The 18,355-nt window shown below is 44.4% G+C and overlaps 2 protein-coding genes across 2 annotated transcripts; one reads left to right on the top strand and one right to left on the bottom strand.

Annotated features, from left to right (window-relative positions):
- The first annotated feature begins 347 nt into the window (after positions 1-347).
- Positions 348-8,217, top strand: mydgf (myeloid-derived growth factor). Its single transcript, XM_041935783.1, has 6 exons — positions 348-559; positions 1,610-1,660; positions 1,817-1,878; positions 2,261-2,342; positions 4,740-4,812; positions 6,577-8,217. Exons 1-6 carry the CDS (start codon positions 398-400, stop codon positions 6,654-6,656), a joined length of 510 nt encoding a protein of 169 aa, XP_041791717.1. The 5' UTR covers positions 348-397; the 3' UTR covers positions 6,657-8,217.
- On the bottom strand, positions 7,556-16,445 carry LOC121605732 (actin cytoskeleton-regulatory complex protein PAN1). Its single transcript, XM_041935782.1, has 3 exons — positions 15,185-16,445; positions 11,236-12,370; positions 7,556-8,109 (listed from the first exon to the last, which is right to left on the bottom strand). The coding sequence occupies exons 1-2, from the start codon at positions 16,277-16,279 to the stop codon at positions 11,384-11,386; spliced, it is 2,082 nt and encodes a 693-aa protein (XP_041791716.1). The 5' UTR covers positions 16,280-16,445; the 3' UTR covers positions 7,556-8,109; positions 11,236-11,383.
- Positions 16,446-18,355: the final 1,910 nt, after the last annotated feature.

Genomic DNA, 18,355 nt, shown 5'->3' with positions numbered 1-18,355 from the left:
GCCTAGTGTGGATCAAACTAGCAGATATGTGTAGGGATGTTTTATTAATAGTCATACTCTGTCTTGTTTAAAGCATTAAAAATGCATGTACAAAATTGGTTGAACGAAAGCGACACCGTGTGGCCATATGTGGTAACGTCGCAATTAATTCTCATACTGTTATCCTTCAGTAGTCAAAGCAGTTGATCTGTGAAGTTCATCAGCCAAGAGTATATTTTGTACTACTACGCAGCCGTGATATTCCTCTTTTTTTATATTTATGTTTTTTGGTGTTTTGTCAGATTTTGTTTGGTGTTTCTGGTTTGGTATGTGACGCATGATGTGACGACATTCACAGTCGACGGGATACCTGATAACCTGCGGTGCCACTCACTGGACACACATTAAGGAGGAAGCGATGGCGACCAGAAATAACTTTTGTGCTGCGCATTTGGCGTCTCTGCTTGCACTTGTGTCGATTGCGGCGTTCGTCCTGGTCGATGCTTCCCCTGATTCGACGAAGACGGTGGAGTTCAACGTGAGACCGGGAGGAGTGGTGCACACTTTCACTGAGTCGATTGTAAGTGGCTGTATTAGCTGAAGGTTTACTTTATTGTACATAATCAGCTAACTTGTTTAAACACCAGCCGGAAACAAAGCTGTAGTTATGCTAGATCTAAACAGTTACCGAATCCTGCAGTTTCGATGAAACATTAGGCTAATTCACCGTGTAGGTTACTGTATTTCACCCCGTTATTATCGATTAATCAGCAGCTAACACAACAATTACGGATTTAGACCCATTACGAATGTTGGTATGTGTGTGTAAGAGGTGTGTTTCTTTCATTAAAGCGTGTCACATTCCTCATATTCGATATTTATCGTAACATAAGTGGAAAAACTACATTCCGCTGCTCAGCTGTAGTCGCAGCGTAATGACGACACAACCAGTGAGAGGCTGACACGTCGCTTCCACGCTGCCACAACGGCTCAATTCATTGGCCGACAGTTTTAATGGCTATAAACTGCTTTTTTGTGTGGTGTGAAAGCTTAGATTTAATATGATGTCTCTACATTAAGATTGAAAGCAGTTACTTGTTCTGTATTGCCAGTTATTCATTATTTATTTATTGATAATTGTTTTGTTTTTTGCATATAATAAGCTAAAATGTTAACAACTGCTCATCACAAAAGGCCCTCTTTACAGCAAACATTTTGACATGACAAATGAGGAAATGCACAGGTGTTACTTAGAACAACAATGGTGACTCTGGGTGGGGCTGGCAACATGGTTGAAACCACTATCATGACATTTCCAGTAATTAGGATATTAAATAATATTGTAAAATAATCACACTGGTGTTGAAAGCGATACCCTTTGTCCCACTATTAGGCATTACATGAGATTAAACTTTATTTATTACATGTATTTTCTGAATGTCTGGTTGATAAATGACTAAAACTGTGAATTTATTTCAAACGATCTAAATCAACACTGACACACACTGCTGACACCGAGCAGCAATCTGTCATTTTTTGTAGATGAATGGAAATTAATGGATGATGTAAAAGTAATTGATGGATCAATAATGTGCACTAACTAGTACTATGTTACACTATGTTATTTCAGAGGGAGTATGAATGCTCATTCACTTATGCTTCACAAGGGGGAACCAATGAGGTGAGTCTCTCTCTCTCTCTGTCTCTCTCTCTCTCTCTCTCTCTCTCTCTCTCTCACTCCGCCCCTCCCCCCTGTCAGTCCCCAGCATCATATTATTGATTTTCCTTTTAATTACAGCAGGTTTTATGCATAAATATTGTTCTCTTTTTGTGCCAGCAATGGCTGATGAGTGTGGGTCTGAGTGACGATGACAGACTGTTTTCCTGCTCTGTGTGGAGGTGAGACACACACACACACACACACACACACACACACACACACACACAAACACAAACACAAACACAAACACACAGACACAGACACACATAAACACACACAAACACAGACGATACAGAGCTGTGTCTTCCTCAGCTCAGTGACCCTGATGTTCAGTGTGTATTCAGTGAGAATCTGTCCTGTCTGTGTCTCTTTCCACTGAGTCACGCTTTGATGTTAGCTATTCGTGACAGTCCTAGCAGAGAGGAGAAGAGAAACAACACAACAGAGTTTCTAACCTCAGCGGATTAAATGCATTCACTTCCGTCGTTGGCTTAATAAGTGAGTGAATGTATGCAAATGAGTTAATGTTGGTAACACATATTTCTTCTTCATTTCTGCCAGGCCCCAGGGGAAATCGTACCTGTTTTTCACTCAGTTCAAAGCTGAACTGAAGGGAGCCAAAATTGAATATGCCAATGCATATGTAAGTATCAAAAAAACACAATGGTTGGACACAATGTCGCCTGTCTTGTTCGCATGAATTTGTTTTTATGTTGTCAGCTGATCCTCGTCCTCAACAGGGAATATTTAGGGTAATTTTTGATGGAAATCTTTTCAAGTTCAACTGAGTTTAATGCAATAAGATCAATAAATTAAAGGTAGCCATACACAACATGGCTGGCCTGTATGTCAGTCAGTTACATCGTGAAATTTGTCAGTTTGAGAAGGAGCTCTGTTGCTCTGTAAGTCTAATTCAGTCATATCGTAAAACAGGTCAAACTTTATTAAAGTTGAGCACAACAACGAAAGAAACAGATCTCTTACATTTGTCTTTGCACTTTTTCTTGCAACAGGAAGTCAAACGGATGCTGACTCAGACTTGTAGCCCCAATTTCAATGCACATCCTCCCACAAACGAGATAGTTTATCTTGAAAAATGATATACACATCCCTGGTCCTCAGTGTTGTAATTTGTCGGAAGCCGAATTGCACCACGTCCTGCAGAATGTATTTACTGTATAATATACTGCAGGCGCAACGCGACAAACCTCTTGAGTTTCAGCTCCTCAGCTTTTCCTCTACTGAGTGATATGTTGCAGTGGAGCTTGTGTTGGACAGCAAAAAGCTCGCAGGACTTAATTGCCTAACAAAGACAAACTGTAGTAAAGAGTTTCTTCTCTGTGTGACGTTGCAGTTTCATGCACCTTGTCAGTGTTGAGATCAAAGCCTCTCATTCCTGAGAATTCACAGTGTCTGCACAAACGTCAGACAATCAAGGCAAAGCACAGTCGATTAACATTTTTGCGTAGCCTGCAGATAATAAAGTATGCACCTATGCACCAGCAGTACAGCAATGCATTTATCAGGGTCAGGGATGAGATGAAGGCAGGATTTTTCTCTCGCAGTTTTTTAACTTTGCTGTTCTTGACCACATAGAATTAGCTGTGCATGAATGTCCCATGTAATGACACAATTTTTCATTTTGCCATATTGGGCCTTTTTCTAAGGTATGCAGATGCATATGAAATGCATGTAGCATTTCTGTATAAAGAGTTGAATTAAAATTCTTAATATTAGTCTTCAACAGGATTAGGTGTCACCAAAGATCTTTGTCTCATCAAGCTCACCGAGAACTGGAGACATTTTCTTTTTACTATCAATTAATCAACTGATCATTCCTTCATTGAATCAATTGATTGATCCATCGCAATTTCACAGAGACCAAGGCGAGGTCTTAAAATTGCTCATTTTGTCCGATCCACAGTCCAAGACCCAAAGATGTTCAATTCATGATGAGAAAAGCAGCAAATACTCATACGTGAAGTCGGAAGCAGAGAATGTTTTTCATTTTCTATCGACTAATTGATTGATTGTTTCAGCTCTAAATTTACAACTGCCAGTCAGAAAAAGGAGGCTCAAGTTGGCAGTTCTAATACTTTGAACTCCCACTGAAAAAAACAACAACAATCAGAGCCCCAGTTTCCATACGTGATTATGATCAAACTTACGGTCAATAAGGTGGCTGCTTCAGGATTAAAAAAAAAAAAAAGTTTTCCCAATTTATTTTAATGAGGTTTTCTCCAGACCATTGTTAGCTTGACGATACAAAGGTCTGCTTACGCAAGATTAAATGTCACCTCATCATCTGAGAGCCAGAGCAGTGCTGAATGTACCCGCCATACAGTCCAGAGTAGAATTTAATAAAGCACCCTGTATGCTTGTGTATCCATGGAAACCCATCTTGTGCCCCACATGTCCCGGCACAGTTGTTATATCTGTTGTCCTCTAATAACGGTTGGAGCGAATCCTGGCCAGCACCATCTTTGACAAACTAACACAGGCAGAGACATAGTAGCAAAACCTTTATTTCTCCTGAAAGTCAAACTCAGAATCGCCGCCTCTTTGCACATAATGTCTCGTGGAAGGTTAATGTCTGGACTCTCTCTGAGCTCAGTCACTTAGCGGAGGTCTGCCGCGTCTGATGTGGCCGCCGGTGAAGTGGAGCACACCTTGACACGCCTCCTTCCCCCACCAAGGACAGTCCTGACACTCTGTCATTAGTGAGAGCACATGTTTCCTCCTCCTGCTCTGGCTCCGTGCCCTGCAAGTAGAAGACAAACGCACAGGAAATAACTCCGCTAAATGACGGGACAAAAATAACCTCACGCACGCAAACAAGCACACCTGCCACCCCCGCACAGCATCTCCTTGACCTTGTCGTCACATCCTCCTACTTTCCCGGCCAATCTGTTGCAAAAAAAAAAAAAAAATTGCTGTCTCCTGCGCCGCCTCTCATCCTGTTTTGTTTATTTTTCCTTCTTCTCTTCCCTTCCTCCCTTTCACCCCCCTCTCCGTCGCTGCTGCTGTTATGTGTCTCCAGTCGCAGACAGCGTCCGCGGGACAGAAAGACGTGCCTTTGAAGCCGGAGGAATTTACTGTAGGAGACTCAACAGGTGAGAAATTGATTGTATTTCCAAGTGTTCAATCAAATCCCTCAGCTTGTCACGTCAATCTTTCCCTCCCGCTCTCCCTCCCTCCCCTCCATCACGTTGTGAGTTCCCTGCTGGTTTCCCTCTAAAGCATACGCTCCAGCTGTGAGTGGGTTGCCTTTTGTCCCTCCAGCATTATTTGTTGTTATTCAGTTTCTGCACAAATCCCCACTGTGGCTTCAGTTCCGGACTGTGATTAGCAGGATTTCACAAGTCACACAGGAATTTACCGTAATTGCCATTTTCAGCAGATTAGACACTACAGCACAGAGACTTATAGACTCATAAATGCAGCAACTATCACAGACTTAAGGGTAATCCCATCTCGGTGAGACCACTGGAAAACACTTTCAGTCATGATTTCTAGGGATCGACTCCTTAACAGCAGTACAGTAGGTAAACTGCTTTTTTAGAGGCACAATGTATCAATGAACTGGCTTGCAACTCACTCACAAACCAGCAGGCTGCACAGTCACTATCAGACCAGTTCCACACATGCCAGCTTGCACTACATATAGGAAAGAGAAGTAGCCTGCAGAGATCGCCACCTACAGGCCAAATAAGTGATAGTTTTCACAATTTTAACGCTTGTGCCATCTGCAGGCAAAGACTGTCATGACTGCAGATTGTTATAGCTGCTCATAGCTTTGGGTGTGTCTGTTTAAGGTTTTACCATTTATGGATCATAGGAAAACTGAGTGCTTTCTGGCAGTTCCCCTCGGCCTATAGCAGTTTCTCATGTTCGAAACATAAAACTTTCATGGTTTAAACATTTGTAAATTTGCTTTTTGGACCTCTTTGTTGCACTACTGTATGTGGCCACTGAGACAAGGAGGCAGTAAGGCTGTTTTTAGCTCTCTTTATATGTCTAAGGTTTTTACATTTTACTACGCCACCAGCAGGGTATAATAAAATCATGAATAAAAATGAAACATCACTGTATCCCCTTCATCTCAATGTAAAATGTAGAAATATAATTCAGCTTGCGGCCGTAAAATGCAAAATATGCAGAAGAGTTACTGTTTTATCCTTTCTTTCATGAGCTGAGCTTAATATTTTCAGACCCATGAACACCAGACAAGTGAGCTGAAGTGTTGTTATAAACAGTATGAATGGTCACCCATCCAGAGCTAACTACTGAAGTTCATTGTTCAAACATTCAGCACTAAAGACTAAACTTAAAGAACATTGCGAGATTTCCTTTAATGCTTCCTTTGACTCAGCACCCCAGCGGTTTGGACCCACCACCTCTTCCTCCAAAGTAATCTAGAGGACAGTTGATACACTGAGCTGGATGAACACTAACATCCTCCTTATTCAGCAGAAAATATGCTCTAGTGAACAAAACTATTACATTTTTCAGCTTTAATATGTCAAACAATAAAACCACAAGCACTGCATGCGCTACAAGCAGCAGCGGCAGCACAAAGAGGGAATGAAATTGCAGTTGTAATACTCATTGCTCGCAGGTGGCTCTAGTGCAAAATTGCAGCAGCCCTTACTTTCCGTGCCTGCAGATGGAGCACATCTACATCTGCAGGCCTGATCTCCTGCTGGTGCTACTTTCCTTGCCAACAGGCAGTGCAGGTTGGACTAGACCTGCGGGTCTCAGACTGCTGGTTCTGCAGCTCTGCAGCCAGACGCTTGTGGCTGCTTTCAGGTGCTTTGCATCAATGTGCCTCCTTGTTTTTGTTTTAACACTGTCCGTATCTCCTCTCTGACCTCCAGTGACCCACGCAGATGGAAAGTTCAGTGCTCAACTCTCCAAACTGACCGCCATTGGACGGACACGACACGACGAGCTGTAATTGGTCAGAAGTCAGACTTGGCTTTGGTCATGTTTTGACCAATCAGAGCACCTTGCTGAGCTCTGGGTCAGGACCTCTGTGTTTCAGCTCAGTAGTCAAATGAAGGATGGATTTCGGAGAGTTCTTCCTGAGTAACAACCAAAAATTGAAGTGGGATGATACTGATATTGCCTTTGCAGCAGTTTGTGTGTCAGTACATTAATTACCTGGTATGTTTTACAATGGATTTATCTGCTACTTCTACCATAAAATACAGGAAGGAATCAGTTGAGTATTCATATTTTTTACTACGTAATGTCTTAGTTAATATTCTGTAAGATAAAGTGCTTCCATAGTTGTTTCTGAAGCTATAATATACAGCGAGCAAATCTGGTCTGGGGATGTATGTGAATGTAGAGTCTTGGTGTCGGGGGCTTGTAGAGTATAGATAACGTATTTAGAGTACAGAGGGATTTATCCATCCTGTGTAATCCTGAGAGGAAAGTGAGTAATCCCCAATGGCGTCATCGCACACGTAGAAACAATTACATTTTCCTCAATCTCGTCCTGTTCTGGATAACTGTAAGCACATATTTCATCCGCTAAATCGCCAATTAGTACCACTCATGATAACTTTTGGTTATTTTTGTAATTTTGGCCCGGAGGGATACTTGTTATAGAGCAAGTAGCAGCTTCATTACATGATACAAGAGATAGATATACATTATACAGTGAAGATCACTCTGTGTTTGCATTTTTTGATAAATCTTTAACCGTGTCAATATGAGTTCATTATAAAAACCCTAAATTGAGAAAATATGATGAGGTAATAGGTATAAAAGATTATTTTAAATTACCTTAATCTTGATCATTTTAATTGGACACCTGCAGCAGGTGATGCAGCATAAGATAGAACCCTTTTCTTATTTCTAACACACTTGCTTCTAATTTCAGGATATTTCAGTCCGCAATTACTTTGTTCGAGGTTGAACCCAGAAATGCCAAAATATAAGGCATGTATAGATATTTGGATGATTGTATATACAGCAGAGATACACCATCGCATATTCCTGAGCCCTTCTTGAACCTTTTGCTTTCATCCTTCGGTGCTACACGTGTGGATCAGCAAGGATGTTGTGCCGGTTTCAGAAGTACATCGTCATGATTACAGGTTCCCCTCCTCTCTCGGCAACCCTCTGTAGCAAGAGCAGGATCGCCTTAATCTTCCTTACATTGATCCAACTCCACATAGGAGTTCCAGAAGATGAGTTCTGGGGATTGATTTCAGATTTGAGGATTTTTGCTGATTTGATTCTGAGGTTGGATTACTCGCTGAGGTTCGTACCTTGTTTGATCCGGGTTTGGATTCTCTCGTCTGTCTAGAGGTGATCCTCCGGAGTCGAGGAAATGCTCTGTCTGTGTCGCCGTCAAGGGTCCCTCTGGGGTCAGAACAGGAAATAACCACGTCCGGATGCTGACCCAGCATAGAGAAAAACACACAAGATGTGACTTATTTTGTTTTCTTTTCCTTTTTCGTGATGAAATGTGATGGTTGTTTCAATAAAGACATGTTGTCACTGTTCTGGAGAGCCTAGTGTCTTTGTCTTATTATGTCAGTCATGATCAGATTGAACCTCCCACAGTCTCGTTAATGGGTAAACATGACAAGAGGAGAAATCTGAGTGCCAGAGGCATTAAATATTCTGATCCGGGCCACACTGAACATGGCAGAGAGCATGCCCCCATCATATCTGCTTGAAATGACAGACACCAAAGCACCAGCACTAATGTATTCCTAATTTAAACATGCAGGAGAAAACTATTTTCCAGGATACCAATGAGATTTCATGTGAAACTTTATATTAAAATAAGCATTCCGGAAAATTTGCTTCAAAATGTATTCTGTAAGCGCACTCAATTAACATATATTGTCCTCGGATAAATGTTTTCCATGAGATAAAGAGCTTCCATTGTTTCTACTTAATTTCTGGGGGGAAAAGGCTTTGCAGGGAGGATCTACTAAATCCAGAGGCACATATGGGAATGTATAGAGCGTTGATCTTTGTGGGCTTATGGAGATACAGAGTCAGGAGGGATTTATTCGTCTCATGTTAATCCAAGAGAAAATCAGTGATCGTGATCGTCCTCAAATTGGCATCAGTATGTTTGAAATCAATGGTGGAAGAACTGTAGGTTTATACCAGTGCTTTAATGTAAACTCTAATAATGACTAACTATAAAACACCTGGATTTCATGTAGAGAAAATCAATAGAGTAGTAGCTGGCAGAGCTGAGTTTCAGCAAGATCATGACGAGCTGTGCCAAGAAACTCCCACAGAGTCTCCTACTTGTAATTATAGCGAAGATGTGACTATTTAAGATGCTGATTTCCAGTTTTGTAGCCTAGTGGAGAAAAAAAAAGCTGACAATTTGTTCTCCAGATGGTTGTTCCATTGAGTAATACGTCTCTGTAGCACAATAAGTCTTTGTTTACTGCCAGTTTCCTCTGTCTCTGAGACTCAGAGCTGCCTCTGTGCTGTCATACAAGTCCTAAACACATATCACTACTGTTACCATCTGGTACCAGTAGAGATGTTTACTTTCAACTTTCCCCCCTGCAGTCAACCATCAGGAAAATATGTACACTTAATGCTGCCAAGCACTGGCTTGGATTATGATGACGTGTGTTAAATAGCCTTGATCTGAGATGTTTTTAGCCTCGCTACCAAAGTGACTACAGGGACTGACGCTCCAGCTCTTAAAGTCCAGACTGAAATATCGACTATTCAATAGATTGGTATGAAATTTTATACAAACATTCATAGTCCAAGAGGATGAATCTCACTGAATTGATCACTTTTCCTCTAATGCCACCAGCAGACCAACCACTGGCTCTGAGTAAAATGTCTCAGAGGCTACTGGATGGTTTGCAATGAAATTTGACGCAGACGTTCGAGTTTTAAGAACCTTGGTGATGCGATGAATTTTCCTGTGGTGCAGTATCTCCCAAACCTTTCTGCTGTGTGACCCCTTAAATCAAGTTTTTAGTGTTTCAGCGTCTTGTCTACCAGTTGTGACCAGTTCAATCAAAGACTTTATTTTCCTGATTTGAGTCCTGAAGAAGGAATTTATCATCAAAAAGCAATTTCATGATGAAAAGCTTGACTTGGAGGTTGTTTATCGTTGTTGTCATGTCATGTCGTCAGGTCAGAATTTCACTTTGCATACTTATGTGCAAATACTGCTAATTAGCTGTTTTTAGCACTTTAACACTAGCATGCTAACACTCTAATATTGCAGAACATGATAAACATTACACTTGCTTAACATCAACATGCTAGCATTGTCATTGTGAGCATGTTATGCAGATGTTAGCATTTCGCTCAAAGCACCGCGGCACCTAAGTACAAGTATTTTTGGTGTATTAAGAGCTTGATATAGCACTTTCCTCTGTGCCAAAGAGCTCCATTGTTGTCCAAAAACTATAACTGATGAAGAGATGTATTTGTGGGCCATTTTTAAAGATTTCCTCTTCAGTCAGAGCAAATGGGTCCTGAGTGCCAGAGGCAGGGTAGAGAAGGCAGAACGAGATGGACTAACACACAGGTGGTTTTGGTCTTTTCATTTGATTTGTTGACAGTAAGAGAAAATACCGAATAACAAAAGCTTTGCTCTTTGGAAAAGAGCCACGAGAGGGCAATGAAAAAAACTAAAGCAACATTTTGGAGAGGACAGCATCCGATGACCTAAACGAATGAGCCATCGATTTACTGTGCTGTGTTTATGTAATCAATCCGGCTGTTTTTCTCCAGTATCTGTTTTTCTTTATTCCCTTTCACACACACCTGCCCCCTATTTCTCTCTGTTTGCATCTCCTGACATTTGGAGGGGAACAGATGGAGATTGCGGCCGGGTCGGTCAAGCCAGAGGCAGCAAAGGAGATGGGATTTTTGTAACACCAGGGGCCCGGTGAAGGGTACAACGAGTGGCCAGCTGCCCCCTGTCTCCCCCGACGCGTACCCAGGAGCCGGGCGCGTCGGGGGCGAGCCACTCGTCCTGTTCTCCTCTTATCTGGCCTTGCTAAGTTCTCCACATTACGAGACCTTTTCTGTCTCCAGATCCATCACAGAGCTCCAGCCTCTCCTCCCCCGCATGAGCTTTTCGCACCGCTGAGCCAAAGTAGCCTGAGCTGCGCTGAGTTCTCGTTATACCATCACGACTCCTGACAGCAATTATCTAACCCAGACAATGCTGATACATGTGAGTGGATGTGTCTGGCTGCATAGGTTGAAGTGCACTAAAGTGATCCATTCCCGCTTTGTCTTGACATCTTGTGATAATTTCAATTTCCCTCATATTTCTATCTAATTATATCTAATTAGGTCTTCTCCTTTGCCCTTTAACTGTGCAATCTGTGGGAGTCTGAGAGCTGGGGGGCAAACTGAGCATCTGTATAGAGGCTCTTGTTACCACAGCAGTAACCCACACAGATGTTATGATGCCCTGTGTATGTTCAGCTTATGGACTCAAGAGATTTGTATAGAAGGAGAGAGGGAAGAGGACGTCTGCAGAGCCAAGCTGTTCTTCCTGACATACTCACCCCAAGTTGTGTCTGCGTCTTGTCACCTTGGAAACTTGGTCTCAGCTCAATTTGGCGAGCGTTAAATCACTCTCCACTCTTGCGGACTCGTGGCTGGTGCTGTGAATATGGCTCTGTTCGATCAGCCTCCCCCACCTGCTGCACTGTCTCACACTGTGGTCGAGAGGAGCCTTCTTTTCTCAGGGTACGGAGGCGCTTTGCGGGGCTCCTTCACTTTCTTTGTGTGCTCAGAGGGTCTGTGGTGGGGGTATGGAGGAGGCTTGCGACCCCTGCGGCCTTGTGCTGTTGGTGGTTTAGCTGTGGCTGCAGTGGCGGTGCACACCTGTGAAGGTCTGTGTGTGGGCCCTGCTGAGGATGCTCGTAGCTCTCTGTCATTGTTAGACGCTGTTTGAGTTTCTGAGTCGGTGGGTGGGCAGCTGGCAGACGGAGGCTGAGTCGATGATGAAGAGAGCTGACCAGCAGATGGGTGGTCACTTTGTGCGGTCTGATAAGACCCGATTTTGTTCTCTACGATGACAGAAGGGCTAAGGGTGGGGGGTGGCTGAGGCTTTGGAGACAAAGGGGAGGGAGGGGAGACAGGGCTGATCCTGAGGAAGGAGGAAGGCCCAGGGGAGTGAGGCCGAGAACCAGGGCTGTTGGGGTGATGGAAGTTCACTGTTAGAGGGGAGAGACCGGGAGTTGGAGGCCGAACAGGGAGGCTTCTTTGTGGAGACAAAGTGAGGTCATGGGAGTTGGGGTTTTGAAGTTGAGGGGGATTGGATGAAGGAACGTTATTGTTGTGCTGCAGTGGCCCACCTTGTCGGGGATAAGACCCCAGACTGGAAGTGAACCGAAGATTTCGACTCCTCTCTGATGAAAGCCCAGAGGTTACTGGGCACAGCAGCGCATTTGATGGGGACTGGCTCCTGCTATGATGGTCTCTCCTGAGGGTGCCAGATGACTCTGTGGTTCTTGGCTGCTCTTCAGGCTCTGAGGGCCTCTGATGGATGCTGCCTATCGTCACCTCGCTGGAGCTGGAACCTGAACTGGAGCTGCTGTCATTGAGAGGCTTGGCACTATCGCCTCCTGCAGTCCTGTGCTCCTCCTCCTCATTCAGATCAATGGATGAGGTTAGATAGTCAATCTGCTGCACCACCTAGAAAACACACAATGTGATCGATAAATATGGTATGGTGATAAATAAAAAGACTGGTCATTGATAAAAGGGGCGCTCCACTGATTTACACATTAAGATCAATTTATTAATCAAAGCGAGTACTTCGAGCCTGTGAAAGTGGACACATAATGGCTTTCTAATTTGACAAAATAACCCTAATGATGTCATAGTGATGTCATCAGGGTTCTCTCAGCTTGGGGTCTGAGAATATTTTAACAGAAAGTTGCAAACTGGAAAAGTATGAAAGGTATGTGTTTATCAGGCAGGGAAGGTATCTGCTGAGTTGCATGATGGGAAATGTAGGATCCAGTGGTCTTGGAGCTCAATCTGCATTAGGGAATAAAAATCTGGATATGTCAATAATTTTGAACCCTTATGAAGACTCTGATTATTTTCATTAATGATTGATTTTAGTTTAGTCAATAAAGTGTTAAAATATATATATATAAAAAAAATCATTGTTTCCCAGAGGCCAAGGTGACGTCTGCAAATTGCTTGTTTTGCCCATTTCTTTGCCTTTGTTTGGATAGTAGACAACAGTGCAGAGGTGACAGGGAATGATGGGCAAGAGAGGGGAGATCCTGGGACACTGCATTGACATGATCAGCAGTTTAAATCCCTCTTTCACCAGGACGCTCCAACACTGCATTAATGTAAAGATGTTTCTTCCAATTCCAAGTCTTTGCAGTGTAGCCTCTGCATAGTGATGGCGATTAAGTTTGTGGAGTTATTTTTCTTTACATTTGCATTCCAGCATCTTTAATTTAGTTAACTTCAGATTTCAGATTTGCACTCTCACCAGATGTATAGCTCTAATCTGTAAGTGTGCCACACGAGCCACTACTTAGCGCAAAAAGTGTTTATCTCAGCCTAGAAAGGATGAAATAACTATTCTGGGAAATGTGTGAGACAAATTTAGATGGGTTTCCCTTCTAAGCACACTATACTATCTACCATATATGTGTATACATGCATAGATATTATTTTATTATAGAACAGAGCACGTAACGCATGAGTGTGTGCACAACACATATGTACACATAAGTGCTTTGCACAAGGACACACTCAGGTTGGTGGACATACACACACACACACACACACACACACGTGCAATGATGGAGGCTGGAGAGATTGGAGAAAATTGCACTGGGGAAAATGTTTGACCTATCTCTCCACCTGCTCAGATAAATCCTCAGCCCCTGCTGGAACAGATGAATTATTGTTTTGTTCTCTGTGTTCAACAACATCCTTACTGATGTCAAAAGATGACCTGGTTTGTCTTTTTTTTCTTTATGCTGTAGCTTTTTTGGGTGAGGCATTTCATTTTACTTTGAAGTAGAGCGTGTACATGCACATCAAGTGACTCTGGGCAGGTGCTGCTTGTTAATGTCAGAAATCAGAGGAGATAAAAGAGAAGGGGACCCTGGTTTTCATCTGCTGGTCCCAAGAGTGTTTATTAAAAACAATGTTTCTCGACCCCTTGGGTGTTCGCATATAGTGCTGATGAGTGCTGAGAGATGTTTGCTGTAGAGCTCAGTCATTTAAGTTTCATTTAACTCTTTCAGTTGGACTGCGTGAAGTTCTGAGTCATAGTGCAGATTTTAGTCTGTCAAAATGCTCGAAGCGGAGGCTCACTGTCATATTCATGTGCGAGCTTGCTTTTGTTTCGCTTTTCTTTCTTCTGCTCTATGAGAGAGAGGTCTTTAGCGTTGCTTTAATATTTGTGTAGTCTCTGTCTAAAATGCTTTAAAGACTCACTTCAATTCCTTTTTATAACAGTGATTGATTATTAAATAAAAGTGAGAGATGCTGTTCATGCAACAGAATGATAAAACAGGGCTTTTAAATAAATATGCGACCAAAGTCTTCTCTGGTGCCTTATCTTCCTTTGATCTGTCATCTCTGTTGTGAAAATTTGGGATTTTCTATCCTAGTGTCTGCTTGCTCGCCCTCCTCCTTCTCCTCTTTGTGTGCAGCCTATATGCTCTTTCATCAGTGTTATATTAATACTGTTACACAAAAACCTCGCGGCCAGGATGATGAGGTTACTAGCTCGGGTTTAGCTGCGACCCCGCAGATGCAGATCAAATGCCAAGAGGCGAGATTTACGTGTCACTTTTACTGGATGTGGAATACGAGGCAGAGATACTCAGACATAAATGGATTATAAAAAGCGTCGGACGCTATCCAGCTGTGCCTGGAGCAGCATCTGTCCATAAGGAGGGAGAGTGGAGGAAGAGATGAGAGGGGATGTGAGAGGAGGAATGACAGATAGATGCAGAGAGGAAGGCGACTGCTTTGCTTAATGTCACACAGCCTCATCTCAGCAACCTCTGAATGCATCATGCAAATGGGGCATAACTATTGTCTCATTCACTTCTATGAAAATTAACGCATGAATTGAGCACAGATGTTGCATATGTTTGGAGGCAGATGACAGGGGAGAGTTGGAGGAACACTTTGCAGACTGTGGTGGATTCATGCAACCCTGCTGCTGACTTTTTAATGCATGTTAAATTCTGCTGAGGACGTGCATTTGTGCAGCCTGCATTGTTATCTGGAAGAGTACAAGCCCTCAAGGTTTTTTAGCACAAGCATGAACATTTCCTGCATGAGGAAGTGTCTAAACGAATGTGAGAGGATACAGTAACTTCTCTGCTCCTGTTCGGAACCGATTTGTTTCTGTTTTTCTTGACAGCCCAGGAAAGACTTGCTTGAATACACACTAAACAGCTTTTGTTTTTGCCGAGTCTTTATTGTTTGTGCAGAATCAACAAAAATCCGACATGTTACCTCTTTCATTTCCTGGTGAACGTCCCTCAGCGCTCTAAGAACTTGCTCCAGGTTGTCCACCACTCGTTTAATCTGGTTTCGAACCACCTTCCTGCTGCAGCCTTCTTCCTTCCTCTGTGGCTCCCCTTCATTGGTCGGCCTGTATTTGACCCATGTCTGGTTCTGGCCCAGGATCCCGACTCTTTCCAAGCTGGGTCTAGGTTTCCTGGGGCCTCGTAGAGTTGTGGTGCAGCCCAGGCCAGCCTGGGGAACCTCGGTGGAGAAGATGACTCCATTGAGGGGCCCGTTGAAACCCTCCACAGGTGGTTCCCTCAGTGCTGTCAGGTCTCTCTGGCTCTGGGAGTTCCTGCTCTGTTGTTTGATGTAGCTGAAGCTGGAGGTGAAGCCATGCTGCCTCTCTGTTAGTCCCCGAGTGTCTGAGCTCTGCCAGCTGGATGAATGGAAGTCTCTTTGGCGGTAGCTGCTGGCGTAGTCCCATACCTTCCCCCTCCTGTCCTCCATGTCCACCACAACAGGCACCTTACAGTTTAGCTCCTCGGGAACAGGAGCAGGAGGGGGTCCCACTAGTGGCCCATATTTCCTGACTGTGGTGCTTGTCTGTGACTGAACGAGGCTCAGGTGGCTGCTGTGGTTCCTAACTAAGGTGTGATTGTCCTGGGCAGATGTGGAGCTGCTGCTCAGACCCTGCGTCCCGTCCTCCGGACTGGTCTGCGTGTTGGAGTCTGGGTGCAGCTCGGGAGACTGGTTCCACCTGGCAGGACTGTCCTCCCTCTGCTTCCCCAGAGTGCCCGGCAGGATGTGGTGCCCCCTCAGCACCACTGGCAGCATTCTCGCCATCCCCACGCCATTACACCGAAGCTCCCCCTTCTTCGCCCGGTCCTTTCCCTGAATGGAGAAGAACCCGATCCCCTTGGCTCTCTCCAGCGGGGCCAGGTTGTTGCGGGCCTCGGAGCTGGATTTGTACGGTCCGTTGAGCCCCAGGTCACTGCTGTGGTGGGGCTTCAGGCTATTGCGCAGCCAGGGGATGAAGTGAGGGGCGTGAGGCTTGAAGCCTTTCTGCTCCCCAGCCGCTGGAGCCCTGCTGTCAGAGAACATGGTGATGGATGATGTCCTGCAGCCTCACAGAAGGAAGGAGAAGCAGAAGAGGAACAGGAGGACTCCTGAGACACAGAGAGCTTCCTCCTCTTTTTCCATGAATCTCTGCCTACCTTTTCCATTAACACAGACTCTATCCGCTGTCTTTGGTCTCTTTCCCCCTTCCCTCTCCCTCTCCGACTCTGCCTCCAAAACTTTTATCTGCCTTTTCCCGTCCTCATCGCAGATCTCACCCACCCACTCCCCTCTTCCTGCTAAAGCCCGTCTCTGATTTTATCGCCCTGCCTTTCCTCCCTCTTCTTATTCCGCTGCTTCTGCTTCTCCTCCCACTATCCTCTCCGTTGTAGTGCTCTTGAGCCCCTCACCCCCTCACTGGGCCGGCCTTGGAGATGCCGAGGGCCTCTCTTTCTCTCTCCGTCTTCTCTCTCTGCCTGCCTGCGTCTCACTGGCTCGGCAGCAGTGGAGGCTTCCTGTCTCTACATCTCTCTCTCTCTCTCTCTCTCTCTCCCTGTCTCTCTACCCCCTCCACACTGCGCTGCGCTGCCTCCTATCCTCGCTCTTTCTTCCTCCCACTCCCTCTCACTGCTCTAACTCCCTTTCTCAATTTCCCTCTTCTCTCCCCATCTCTGTCTCTTCTCCCTGTTACTTTGCTCTCATCTGAGAACCCCTTATCATCCTCTATCTTTGCAACTCTCTCTTTTCCTCTCCTTTCCTTCCCTTCCTGTCACTCTCTTTCTCCCCCCAATCGCCACCTCCCGTTTGCCAGAGAGAGCAGCTGAACTAGTGTTATTAATCTGCCGTTAGCCAATGTACATCCACGTGATTCCCCCTGCCTCTGTTCTCATCTGATTACTCCTTCCCCGGCTCAGCCTTTCACAATTAAATGCTGCTTAGGATACCAGAGGGGGTTTAAAGGAGTAGGGGAGGATGGCAGCAGGAAGGGATGGAGGAGGAATAGTAGGGGGCCACATAATTGCAACCTACAAGATCAGAGATCAGCAGCAGTTTGACAGAAACTATAAGCTGCCTGGCTACAAACAACAGCCTGCCTATGGCATGGCTCTCCCCAGATTATTGTAACTGTCAGCAAATAGTGTCCTGTTACATCCCAGTTGTTTTCTTGTTTTATTTTCTGCCGCATATCCAACTTCCATTTGTTCCAATTATGCAGAGACAGCTGCTATTTTCGGGTTTCTCATTCAAATTCCAATTCTTGGCTGTCTGGATTAGATTTCTTGTGTCTGACAAGCCCAAAGATGCCTCCTAGGTGCCTTTTCACTCAACTGCGGCTGCATGGATGGGTCCCTCCCTCTCTAGCAAGCATCTGAAATGAAAAGACGGCAGCACAGCCACACAAAAGACCTGACAGTTTGCTGTCACTCAGCAGTGAGACACTCAAAGCATCTGTCATTCTGTTAGTCAGCATGGCAATCTATTCCTCTGGTAGTGCCCTGTTAAAATATGACTTCATTCACTGACATGTTCTACTATACAGGTACGTGGGGGGAGAGGAAACAGACACAGGCTTGCTGTAATCTGCAGGCTAAGAAGATTCCTGCCTACATGTCGACAGACTGCTGTCAGCCAGTAATGACCACTAGTCTGGATAAAAAAAAAAAACTATAAAGAGTGGAAGTAATAGAGCGGCCGCTATTAATCCTTTAGGGGATTGTTCCTCACGACATGCTGGTGCACACGACCAAGCATCCATTTCTGCAGGCTTGCTTTTGCATTTGTATTTAACTCTGAATTTAAACTGTTTCTATATGTGTGTGCATGTCAGTGTTTAAAAGGTTTTACACAATGAGATTTTCAAACTGAATGTCACTTTGGTAACTCATCAAACTTTTTGGCAAATTTCAGTCAGCTTTCCGCTCCCTACGCTGCACTGAGACTGCTTTGGTCAAGGTCACCAGTGACCTGCTGCTTGCAGCCGACACTGGCCTGTGCTCCATTTTAGTCCACATGACCTCGGCTCAGCCTTTGATACAGCGGACCATAATATCATAATCAGCCGTCTGAAGAACTACACTGGCATCAGTGATGTGGCTCTGGATTGGTTGATCTTATCTCCCA

This window comes from Chelmon rostratus, chromosome 4 (assembly GCF_017976325.1).
Source record: "Chelmon rostratus isolate fCheRos1 chromosome 4, fCheRos1.pri, whole genome shotgun sequence".
NCBI classification, from domain to species: Eukaryota; Metazoa; Chordata; class Actinopteri; order Chaetodontiformes; family Chaetodontidae; genus Chelmon; species Chelmon rostratus.
Note: the sequence above shows the minus strand (reverse complement) of the source record. Positions and strands in the feature narration are given on the sequence as shown.